Genomic DNA, 13,046 nt, shown 5'->3' with positions numbered 1-13,046 from the left:
ACATGGCAGAAGTTCCATCAATGTCTAGAGTGGTAGAGGCAGGGAGATGAGAAGGCAGGAGGAGGGGTCAAGAAAGACAAAAGGCAAAGATAGGGAAGTCATTTCTAAGATCAGGAGGGGGAAGGGAAATGGTGAGTTTCACATTTCCCTTGAAAAATCATGACTAGTCCAGCTAATAGTCAGAAATACATCAGGACCTGTAGACAGAAGCCAAGCTACAAATAAAGAACACAGAGGCAAAGGGGAAACCAGGAACAATGGAGAATACAAAGAGTGAACAAGAAAAAGACTGAAGACAAAATCTTGGAGAACATTTCACATGTAGGGAAAGGAAAAAGAGATGACAATAAAGAGCAACAGGCATAAGAGAGGAGACTAAGGTGAGAACTGAAACTTGTGTTTGCCACAGATCTAAGTAATTAAAAAAAGAATAATGCTTTCAGCAGCAAGGGTGAGTTGTCGATAGAATCAGGGTCCCAGGACCACAGAGATGCATTTGTCTCGTAGTAACCACACATTTCACCCCGCTCGGCTGCATCCCTCGGTGTGGGCTATCGCTAAGTGGGTTGCCCTTCCCCTGCCAGCTTTGTGGGAATATACTGAATATGACATCACCACAGGGTACAGTCCTGAGGGAGCAAAGAAAATGGATTTGATCATGGGAGGTCTTTCTATTTTAGAAAAAGAAAAAAGTGTACTGTGCATAGAAGGGATTAAATGGCAAAAGCAAACTAGTTATGCTCACCAGTTTCTTGAAACAAAAAGACGTAATGCTTTCTAAAATGCTTGCAGGCAAACGATAGCACCAATCTCAGACCTTGATACAAGAATATCCAAACCAAGATTCCAGCCTCAGACGAACACCTGCCTGCCTTGAGAGGGAGGCACCGTACCTTTTTCCCTGACTCCAGTGAGTCAAAACTATCACAGCTCTCCTCCGATGAGAGGGTTTCCATGGGAACATCATCTCGGAAGCCGACAAAATCTTCATCATCACTGGGGGCGTTAAAAATGTCAGCCATTTCTTTAGGTATCTGTTTGGGATTCAAAAGAAAAGATGGGGGGTTATAATCATCTAGGAAAATTTTCTCGAGGGGCACAGAATGACCATTTCCTGATACTATCAATCTACCACAGTGTACTGATCCACTGCTGGCCAGAAGACCCCAGCAATCTTGAGCAAAACTGTGATTTGGCTTGGCACCTCAGGGGGAAGAAAGAGGGAGAGAGAATAGGACTTACCTTTCTCAGATTCTAGAGATTGGCTCTAAAAAATTAAAAAAAAAATAGAGATATGTCCCTATTTTACAGTGAATGTCAGAATCCCAGTTAGAAGCCATTTTTGATCTCTTGAGAAAACATGCATTGGATTCTGAGAAACCAATGATCTTTTTTCTAGGTTTTGTCTTTAAATGTCATTAAGAAAGAGTTCATAAAATACTACTAAGCTCTGTTTTCTTAATTTCTACCTATAATTCTTTATTTCTTTGTGATATGCTGATTCAGAGAAACAGAAGTTTCATACAATGAAATAAGCAGATTTCCCTTTTTTATTTATTTATTTTTACCAACACACTCCCCATTCCCCCCTACCTTATTCCCCTAATGCCCCAGTAACCTCTAATGTGCTTACTATGTGAATTTGGTATAATCACTTGTCTCCTGGAAGTGATATTATACAATTTTTATCCTTAAGTTCTCTTGCTTATCTCACTGATAATTTTTTCAAGGTTATTCCATGTTGCAGCATGTTTTGCTAAAGCCGCTAGAATGAAATATACCAGAAATTGGGTTGGCTTTACAATGGGAATTAAGTTACAATTCTAAGGCTATGAAAATGTCCAAATTAAGGCATCAAAAGGATGAAACCTTCTGTGAAGGAAGGCTGCTGGCATCTGGGACACCGCTGTCACATGGAGAGGCACCTGGCCAGCATCTGCTGGTCCTCCTTCCCAGGTTTCACTGCTCTCAGCTTCTGGCCTCAGTGGCTTCTGTGGGTGTGTCCTTATCTCTCAGCTTCTCTAGGACTTCTCTGAGCTTTCTGGGCTTTTCCTACGTCTCCTTTATCCTCTTATAAAGGACTCCAGCACAGAGGTTCAAGACCCTACACTGAAAAGAGGCGGTCACATCTCAACTGCAATAACCTAATCAAAAGTCCCACTTATAACAGGGCTGCACCCACAAGAATATAGTAAAAGAACATGGCCTTTTCTGGGGTACAACAGCTTCAAACCACCACCCAGCAGGTCTCCCAGCTGCATTCTTTTTTATGGCTGAATAATATTCTACTGTGTGCATACACCACATTTTGATTATCCATTCATTCATCAATGGACATGAGTTGTTTTCAGCTTTTGCCTATTGTGAATAATGCTGCTATAAATTTTGGTGTACAAGTATCTACTTGCATCCCTGTTTTCACTCTCTTTGGGTATATACCAAGAAATGATATCGTCTAGGCAAATGGTTAATTCTGTTTTTAAACTGTTAAGGAACCACCAACTCACTGTTTTCCCTAGTGGCCAATATTTTACATTGCCACCAACAACACACTAGAGTTCCAATTTCTCAGTACCTTCTTCAACACTTCTTTTTTCCATTTTTAAAATAACAGCCAGGGCGGTGGCGATGATGGCTCAGTGGCAGAGTTCTTGCCTGCCATGTCAGAGACCTGGGTTCAATTTCCCATGCCTGCTCATGTGAAAAATAGAAAGAAGAAATAACAGCCATCCTTGTGAGTGGAAAATGGTATCTCCTTGTGGTTTTAATTTGCTAATGATGCTGAACATCTTTCATGTATTTATTGCCTTAATTTGAACATTTCCACAACTTAGAATTGTAACTTTTAACTTAATAAAGAAGATACATTCGTGTATCTTCTTTGGAGAAATATCTATTCCAGTTCTTTGCCCAATTTTTAATTGGGTTGTCTTTTTGTTATTGAATTGTAAGAACTCTTTATATATTCTAGATAGTCAAACCCTCATTCAATATATGGTTTGAAACTATTTTTTCCCATTCTTCAGATTGTCTATACAGTTTCCTGATGCATAAAAGTTTTTAACTTTTAGATAAATTAATCCAAATTTAAATAAATCAAATTTACTTATTGTGGGCGGGCCGCGGTGGCTCAGCGGGCAAAGTGCTTGCCTGCTATGCCGGAGGACCTCGGTTCGATTCCCGGCCCCAGCCCATGTACCAAAAACGGAGAAACAGAATACAATAAAAACAAGAAAATGTTTAAAAAGATGTTTCCCTTTCTTCCTTCCTTCCTTCCTTCTATCCTTCCTTCCTTCTCTCTGTCTTTCCTTTAAAAAAAAAAAAAAAAAAATTTACTTATTGTTTCTTTTCTTACTCATGCTTTTAGTGGCATATCTGCTGAAAACCAGGTCATAAAGATTTGTCCCTATGTAATCACCTAAAAGTTTTATAGTTTTAAATCATTTATTCAGTTTCTTGACCCATCTTTAAACTGATTCTAGTATATAGTACAAAATAGGCGTCTAACTTCATTCTTCTGTATGTGGATATGTAGTGTTCCCAATACCAGTGGTTGAAGAGACTATTCTTTCCCCACTGCATGTATTTAGCATCCCTATCAAAAATCAACTGGTTATAGGTATGTGGGTCTATTTCTGGACCTTCAATTCCATTCCACCAATCTATCCATCTATCTTTGTGCCAGCCAATATCACACTGTTGTGATTACTGTAGCTTTGCCATATAGTTTGATATCAGGAAGTAACTCCTCCAGTCCTGTTCTTCTTTTTCATTCTTCTTACTCTTCTATTCATGGCCACTCACAGTTACATATAAATTTGAAAATCGGTTTTCCATTTTTCAAAATAGGCTGCTTAAGAATTTGAAAAGGGATTGCACTGAATTTTTATATTGTTTTGAGTAACACTAACACAAACAGTATTAACTCTTCCAATCCATGAACATGGCATGTCTTGTCATTTACTTAAGTCTTCTCTAATACCTTTCAGAAGTGTTCTGTACTTTTCAGTATACAAGTCTTTTACAGCTGTTGTTAAATTTATTCCTAAATATACTGTTCTTTAAATACTATTGTATATGGAACTGTTTTCTTAATTTCCTTTTTGGGTTGTTCACTGCTAGAACATAGAAACCCAACTGCTTTTTTGTGTTTATCTTGTACCCTGCCACTTTGCTGAATTCATTAGCTTTAATACTTTGCTTGTGGAGACTTTTCTGAGAGTCTTCTTTTCTATATTCTAAATCAAATGAAGTAGTTTTAGAATTAATTCCAAGAGAATTTAAATGCTACTAGGCGAATTATTCTCACAGAGAATGTTGTTCAGCACATTCGACCTAACAAATATAAATCTGCTGAGAGTTCATTTTGTTTATAGGATACCTATTTTTTTCCAACTTTTTTCCCCAAAAAACTTTAAAACATACAAAACTGAAAGAATAGTACAAACACCTGTATATTCTTCACCTGGAATCACCTTTGTCACCACATTTGCTTTCTCTTAATAAATATTAGGTTGAACCATAGGCATTTGTTGTTATTGAACCTCTCTTTACCTAGAAAACTAGCAATTTAATATACGATCCAGTCTAATCCATGTATACCCACACACGTGAAGCAATCTGCAGATATAATACTAATTTGCCCTAAAATACTTCAGTAAAAATGTTCCAAGAATAAAGACACTGCCCTACAGAACCACAAAACCATAACAATACCTAAAATAATGAGCATTAATTCGGTATCTACTGTAAGTTTCAGATTTAAATTTCTTCAACTGTTTGTTCCCAAAATGTCATTTATAACTTGTTTTTTGAGGGAGAGGAAACCCACTCAAGCAAAGCTCGTGCATTGCATTTGGCTATTTTTTATGACATTATTTTTTGTTGTTTTTTTATAACACTGACTTTTCTGGAAAGTCTGGGAAACTTGCCTTATAGAGCATCACGTGTTCTGGGTTTTTCAGTTTCCTTATGATTTTATTCAGGTTAAATATTTTTTTACAACAGTTCTAAACAGGTGATGTGTACTACTCAAGGCATCTCAGGAGATTCAAAATGCCACTATTGCTAGTGCTGAAAAAAATTTAAATTATAAAATATTTCAAGCATTCAAGAATAATGAATGCACATGCCGATTTCCCATCTTTAGCAGTTCTGTGTCCATACTAATTTTGTTTCATCTGTATCCCAACCCAAGTGCCTGCCACCCCAATTATTTTGAAGCAACTGTAGCCATTATATCATTTCACGGCATGTCATCATCTAGCATACTGTATGTGTTTACAGTTCTATCATCTCACTTCTTTTTAACTTAATTTGCATCATGATTCAAATAAGCCCATACAATAGTCAACATGTCTTTTAAATCTCTTCATATCTCCATCTTTTACTTTTCCTTGCAACTTAATTTTAAAGAAACAGGGTGATCTGATTATAGTTTCCAACAGTCTGAAAGTTTTTTATTGAAGTCCCAAGATGTTGCTTAGTATTCCACTGTGCACTTTGGCTTTCTTATAATTTGGTAGTTGAGTCTAAAAGGCTGTTAGATTCAAGTTTGTTTCTTTTTGGTAAGACTACTTCATAGGCAGTGCTGTGTTCTTCCTTCAAAAGCACATTATCTCTCCTTGTCTCTCTGTTTTTAGGAGTAATGTTGTCTGATTAACTACTTAAGGTGGTATTTGCCAGGTTTCTCTTTTGCAAAGATAACTTTTCCACTTTGTAACTACTAAGTAATATGCAGATTCTGTGATATCCTCCTCCTCAATATTTCAAACAACAGTTTCAGCATTCATTAGTAATTCTTGCCTGAATCAATTATTACATGAGGGGTTGCAAAACAGTAATTTTCAAATTCTATTCCTCGCACATATATTAGCTGGCATTCTTCTGTAAGGAAATTTCTCTCTCCAATGTGGATTCATGGATTACTTTTTCTTAAAGATGACATCATTACTGTGACTCATTACTGTTAATCATTTTTTTCAAATATTCAAATTGTCTCAAATTTGGCTAACTTTTGTGTCCTTCTGACGTGCCCTAGTAGTCTTTGAACCCTTGCTTTCTATTTCTAGCACAAGATAAGCCGAGCTCACCTTGTACTTGACCTATTCCAGAATTCAAAGCAGCCATTTCTCCAAGAAGCCCCGATAGATTTCACTGGGAAATGGCATTTAGAAATCAAGATGTGAGAACTAGGTGTGCCCCTTGCTATTGAAGAATCATTGCTTCCAGGCTCTTTGGACAGAACAAGGTATTTCACATACTTTAAATACCTGACACCACAAGTTTAAAATGACACCTCTAGTTCAAATCCAACTTGGCAGGATTCTTCCTCACCTTCCCCCCCTCCCATTAGTATCTTTCAACCAAGAAAACCACAATTCCCGGTATCTTTAATATCCCTTTCACTGCTTCTATCTACAATATATACAATATAGTTCCAAACTTACAGTACCAGTATACTACCAACAATAAAGTTCAAGATCTCCTGCAATTTGTTCTATCCTAGAAACACAGTCCCTATAAACTAAACCATTTCCTTGAGATAACCAGATGATTAGCATACTGTGGTATGCAAACTTTGTTTTATGCATCTTTCCCATTTCAGCACACAGTAAATTAAAAAGTAAGGTCCTCAAGGGTCAAGATTTAATCAAATACCTTCACACAAGGACATTCTTTCCTTTAAAACATTTTTTACTGTACAATATAACAAATATACAAAAAAGCAATATATTTCAGAGGTTAATATGGGTTACAGTTCTACAACTTTAGGTTTTTCCTTCTAGCTGCTCTAAGATACTGGAGACTAAAAGAAATATCTACTATAGTGATTCAGCAATCATATTCATTTGTTAAATCCTATCTTCTCTGTATGACTCCACCTTCTACTTTGATCCTTCTCCCAATCTTTAGGGGTATTTGGACTATGCCCTTTTTAACTTTTTCATGTTGGAAAGGGCTGTTGATAATATGGGATAGGAGATAGAACTAGTCGATTTTCTTGGAGAGGCTGGCCCCCTCTGCATTTCAGGATTTATCTGGCCCAGGGACCCATTTGGAGGTTGTAGGTTTCCAGAAAGTAATTTTAGAGCATGAAACTGTTATAGAATTTCAGATAGAGCCACTGGTGATTTTTAAGGCTGCAGGAATGGTTTTGGTTGGGGTTTGGCAAACCCTGGTAATTAGCAATATCTAGCTGAAGCTAATGTTAAGAGGAGCCTCCAATAGCCTCTCGACTCTATTTGAACTCTTAGCTACTGTACCTTATTTCGTTACATTTCTTTTCCTTCAATTTGGGACATTCTTATGTGGAACTGGCATTTTCTTTTAAATTATGAGTGGGAGGTGGTGAAGGATACATTCACTATTGGTACGGTTGGAGGGCACCACCTGAGTCACGCTAAGGGCCAGCTGTTTTCCTGTCATTACTTCAGCGTCACTGGCACAAATATCAACACAGTGAAAAAGGAAATAATGTCTTATTATTATTATTACAATAGTTTTGCCCTCATGGAAACCTGAAAAAGTCTCAGGATCTCCCAAGAGTCCACAGACCACATTGTAACTGCTGTACTAGTTCATACAATGTTACTGCAATTTTTAAGTTAATTTTGTATCTAGTTAGGTACAGTTAAGAAATTACTAATCCCTCATCCATTTACTCCTTTTCTGGGGGGGGGGGGGGAGGATTTGATTTTTTTTTTTTTAGCTATATAGAAAACGCCCAAGTTATTTATGTACATTTCAAGCTATTATAAAGTGAACCATTTGTGTAACCACCACCCAGGAATCCTAACGCTGTGGGTAAGTTGTCCTTTAAAAAAACAAAATCAAACAGTTTTATTTTCATTTTCATTGCTCCAAAAACAAAAAACCCATACTCTGCATGCTCCTCCATTCTTGACACTTAGCATTTGTGTGGTACTTTTGTTACAGGCGATGGGGGAGTATTACAGATACTACTGTTAACTATAGTCTATAGATGGCATTAGTTGTTTTCCCATATTCCACCCTCAATATTAACACCTTGTAACAGGGGCACACATTTGTTCTAGTTTACCTCATCCACTTACTTTTATGGTGTTTTTAATAATTCTTATTTTAAAAACAAAAGTTTTGGTTACAGTTTCACTCAAGGAGAGGTTAACATTTGGACTTGAGAGACCATAAATACCGAAAGTGAATACTGCGGTTCACTGATGTTAGCTATACACAACGACTTTCCCGCCCTTTAACAAAATCACCTCAAAAGGCAAACAGATAGAACTACAGTATTAGAGTTCCACAAACCACAGAAATAAGTGACAGAAAGTGAAACTTAACTCTGAAGTAGTTCTTGGGAGAAAAAGAAAACTTTTCACAGGAGGTAAATTTAACTGCATTTAGCACCTACCGTGGGTTGATCTGTAACACACACACCAAAGAAATACTGAAGTCCTAATTGCAGTCACACACACACACACACACACACACACACACACACACACACACACCCAAAGAAATACTGAAGTCCTAATTGCAGTCCCTGTGCATGGGACCTTGTTTGGAAACAGTGCCTTAGCAGGTGGAACCAAGTTAAGACAAAGCCCTACTGGAATGGGGGGCCTTAAGGCAACGACCACTATCTGTATAAGAAAAGGGAAACCTGGCACAGATACACAGAGGGAAGGCATGTGAAGACGGAAGCAGAAACTGGAATGACACATCTACAAGCCAGGAAGAGACGAGGGAGGAGCTCCCCTAGAGCCTTCAGCGAGAGCGTGGGGCTGCCCACACCCTGCTTTCAGCCTTCTAGCTGAACCGTTACACGGTTATCTGTTCCCTGCTGTTTGAAGCCGCCCAAGTTTGTGAGAAATTGTTACAGTGGCCCTAGGAAACTAGCCCAGCACACGGATGGGACATGGATGGCAAGTGGATTCTGGTCTTTTTTACTTTTTATCATTCTATGAATGAAAAAGGCCCACTGGACAAAAGCGTGCTTTAACGTAAAGGGTTAACAAAGGAGGAACACCCATTTAATGATTTAATGGAGGTACCCTAAGGAATGGAGAGGCTCGGTAATATGAATAAATCACTTCCAGTGGCAACCACATTAGCCCCTGCACTGTTGTGCAGCACGGTGAGGCTGGTGCATGCTAACTAATTTCTCCTTCATCTATTACTTCTGCATCTGCACCAGAGGTGCCATTATGGGGATGTAATTACTGATTAGGAACAAAAGGAAAGAACACACATTCAAAAAGGGAAAAAAAGCACTATGTATGCTCGGATTCACAGGGCTCCGATGCTTGCTGCTGAATTTCAAAAGACATTAAAAGAAGAGCTTCAGACACTGGAGAGCCCCAGGATTTATCAAAAGTCTTCTTAAAATATTCAACAAGCTGCTTAATTTAAAAGAGGCAGCAAAGGTAGCAAGATGTACCTAAGAGGGTCCCAATAAAAGGATTCTTAGGGACACCCCACTGGTGTCTAACCAGTTCAATGACCCACCAGCGCATCAGGCCAAGGATCTGTCATGCCCGTGGTTTGTCCACCAGGGATTCACTGGGTACCTGGGAATCTACACACAGTTCAGTACACTTCCCCCACCCCAAAGTCCGTGTTCCATTTTATTGCAGAAATGTACATAAGACATGCAACTCAAAAAACTAAAGCAAAAACTGAAAAAGAAAACACAAAAACTCCCAGTCAATGGGTTGGAATCACACTAGTCAAACACACAATTACTAGCTAATGAAAAAAAAAATCAAAACTCCTGTCTGAAAGTGAAAAGACTTGACCCTTTTTCATTCTTAGTTATTTTTTTAAATCCATAGATGCATTAATCTATTCCAAACTTAAACATACATCATTTATATTCTTATTTGTCCACTCTGTGGACAATCTTAGAAAAACAGTGTGACTGTTTTTCACACTGTATGAAACAGTGTGACTAAAGTCCACTCTTAGAAAAACAGTATGACTAAAGTCAAAGTGGGAGGACAAAATACTGAATTCCCTGACAAGGACACAGGCACTAGAATGTGTCACTGCCCTAAGGCAGGACATTAATAAACGTTGTGGGAAACATTCACATTTATCTGACCTTGTAGTATCTTTTCTAGGACAGGTGAGCTGCATCAAAAAGTCCACTCTGTAACGTGTCTTACGCATGAGGAATTGAGGATTTTCAACCAGAGCACCAGGACATGACATATAAAGTAGTCCTGTAGCCGCACCTCTTCCAGAAACAACTGCGGATTTCACTCATAAGCCATGCAAATCACTTTAGAAATCACCTTTGGAACACAGACCCAAGCAGGTGGTCACTGATGGAAGCACAGGGGCTGACTGGTGAGCTGGAAACACATGTCCAGAAAGGGCAGCGGCTCCTCACTTCCAGCTGCCACTGCAGAAAAACTGGCCCAGTGTACCCAACCTTCACCCCTCCAGAGGGCACGAATTAGGGACTGAGTGAGGAAGTTTCTAGCTTTAAAATATCAGCTTCTTATCAGTGGCTGAGTGAGTTCAAACAGAGTCAAGAGGCTACTCTTATGCAAGCTTCAGCTACACATTGCTACCTATCATGGTTTGTCAAACCCCAATCAAAATAATTCCTGTTAACCCTAAAGAACACCTCGGGCTTCATGTGAGATTCTACAAAGGTTCCATACACTATTATTACTTTCCAGAAACCTACAACCTCCAGATGGGGTCCTGGGCCAGATAAATCCTGAAATGCAGTGGGTCCAGTCTCTCCAGAGCATCAACTTGTTCCATCTTCCATTCTCTATAATCGATAACCCCTTCCAACATGAAAAAGTTAGAATGAGCATAGTCCAAATACCCCTAAAGACTGGGAGAAGGATCAAAGGAGAACATGGAGTCATACAGAGAAGACAGAGTTTAACAAATGAGTATGATTGCTGAATCATTATATTGATATTTCATTAAAAACTCCAGTGTCTTGGAGCAGCTATAAATAAAAATCTGAAATTGTGGAATTATAACCCATACCAACTGTGAAATCTGTTCTACAACTAAGTGCTGCAGTGTACTTTGAAATTTATTGCTTTTTTGTATATATGTTATTTTTCACAACGCAAAAATAAAGTCAGCTTCTAGTGTATGACAGGCTGCATCTTAAGTTCATTCAGGGTAATGCACAATGGACTTAAAGGTGCTTTGTAGAACATCCAGGAAATTAAAAATGCCAGCAGTAAGTCCATTGTATCTAATAGTATTGGTGGGTACCAAAGTATTAAAGTTTAGTGAGAAGAAAAACTTCAAATTAAAAATTTCCATTTCTTCGAAAGAAGATATACAAATGGCCAAAAAAAAAAAAAAAACATGAAAAGATGCTCAACATCATTATTCATCAGGAAAAAGCAAATCAAAACTACAATGAGATATCATTTCATATCCACTTAAATGGCCATTATTAAACAACCAGAAAACTACTGCTTGAGAGGATGTGGAGAAATAAGAACATTTATTCACTGCTAGTGGCAATGTAAAATGGTACAGCCACTGTGGAAGACAGCTTCATGATTCCTCAGAAAGCTAAAGACAGAATTACCATATGACCCCACAAAATTCCGTACTAGGTATATATCCATAGGAATTGAACTTGTACAGATATTTGCACACAAATGTTCAGTGGCATTATTCACAACAGCCAAAAGAGAGAAGCAACCCAAGTGCCTATCAACTAATGAACAGATACACAAAATGTGGTATATAATACTATAATTATTATTCAGCCATAAAAAGAACTGAAATTTGGATACTTGCAACAACACAGATAAACCGTACATCATGTTGCATGAAATAAGCAAGAAGGACAAATACTGAATAATCTCACTGATATGAAATAGAATAAGCAAACTTTATACTCAGAATTCAGAATGCAGGTTACCAGGGGATGGGGTAGGGATAGAAAATGGGAATTAAGGCTAAAAATGTAGAGTTCCTATTTGGAATAAAGAAAATGCTTTTGTAATGGATGGTGGTGATGGCAGCACAACATTGTAAATGTAATTAAAAGCACTGAAATAAATATCTGAATGTGGCTAAAAGTGGAAATGTAACATTATATATATATAATAAAATTAAAAAAAAAATTTAATCCATGGAACTGTTGTACACAGTGAACCTAAGTGAATATACAATTATTAAAATTGTACTATTTTTTTTAATCCATGGAACTGCTTTACATAGTGAACCCTGAGTTACAGTTATATGGACTATAGTTAATAGCACATTATTAAAATGTCCTTTCATCAATATTCCACACCAAGGCAAGGTGTTAATAATTAGGCTGGTATATGGGAATTCTAGATTTTAAACAAGATTGTTCTGTAAATTTTCTACTTCTCTAATTAAAAAAAAAGTTTCCATTGCCTAAATGAATGGCAATCTTTTCCCTAGTCACAGAACATATCTCGACCTTAGCCCAGCTGTCAAACTATCTGCACTTTAGGGGCATGTGCTTTGCAAGCCCAAGCCCCTCTTGTAAGAAAGGTTCAGGGACACCATCATGTCATGGGCTAAGAATTCAGCATCAGCGGCTAGCAGAGCCACACCTTGAACCTGGATACCTGGCTCCTAAGCTTACAAGTTAACTGAAAGCCCTAAGACCAGAGCTGTTTGTAGCTTTTGTTCTATTCCAATTAACCTGTACTAATAAAAATAAATCCTCCAAATTGCTGCTCACTTCTCATTTAGTAGACTCCTTTCCAACATTTCTTAAATAATGCAAAGCAATGCTTTGGAGGTCCCCAAATCCCTCTGACCTCTGCCAATAAAAAATAAATAAACTATAACAAAGATGCCGCAAACTGCTAACCAGTTTCAATCGAGTATTTACCTTTGAAAATAAATTCATGTTAAACATCATCAATTTTTAAAATTATACTGTAAAATAAGTACAACTTTTTTTGGTTAACACTTTTCTATATCTCATGAATGCGTAAATTCATTCTTTTTCATTAGAAAAAAAATGCTGCTTCTATATACTGATAGAGAATGTGTCACCTAGCCAGCAGGAACATGTTTACCATCTA

The 13,046-nt window shown here is 37.7% G+C and overlaps 1 protein-coding gene across 5 annotated transcripts in view; it reads right to left on the bottom strand.

Annotated features, from left to right (window-relative positions):
* CDCA7L (cell division cycle associated 7 like) overlaps positions 1-13,046 on the bottom strand; it is a 231,233-nt gene that overhangs the window by 29,038 nt on the left and 189,149 nt on the right. For all 5 annotated transcript variants that reach the window (XM_077122209.1, XM_077122208.1, XM_077122205.1 and 2 more), the window contains one exon: positions 894-1,034. In XM_077122209.1, the coding sequence (XP_076978324.1) occupies positions 894-1,022 (129 nt within the window). In that variant the 5' untranslated portion in view covers positions 1,023-1,034. The remainder of the gene's footprint in view (positions 1-893; positions 1,035-13,046) is intronic.

The sequence above is a fragment of the Tamandua tetradactyla genome, chromosome 1 (genome assembly GCF_023851605.1).
Source record: "Tamandua tetradactyla isolate mTamTet1 chromosome 1, mTamTet1.pri, whole genome shotgun sequence".
NCBI classification, from domain to species: domain Eukaryota; kingdom Metazoa; phylum Chordata; class Mammalia; order Pilosa; family Myrmecophagidae; genus Tamandua; species Tamandua tetradactyla.
The sequence above is the reverse complement of the archived record's forward strand: the minus strand, read 5'-3'. Positions and strand labels throughout refer to the sequence as shown.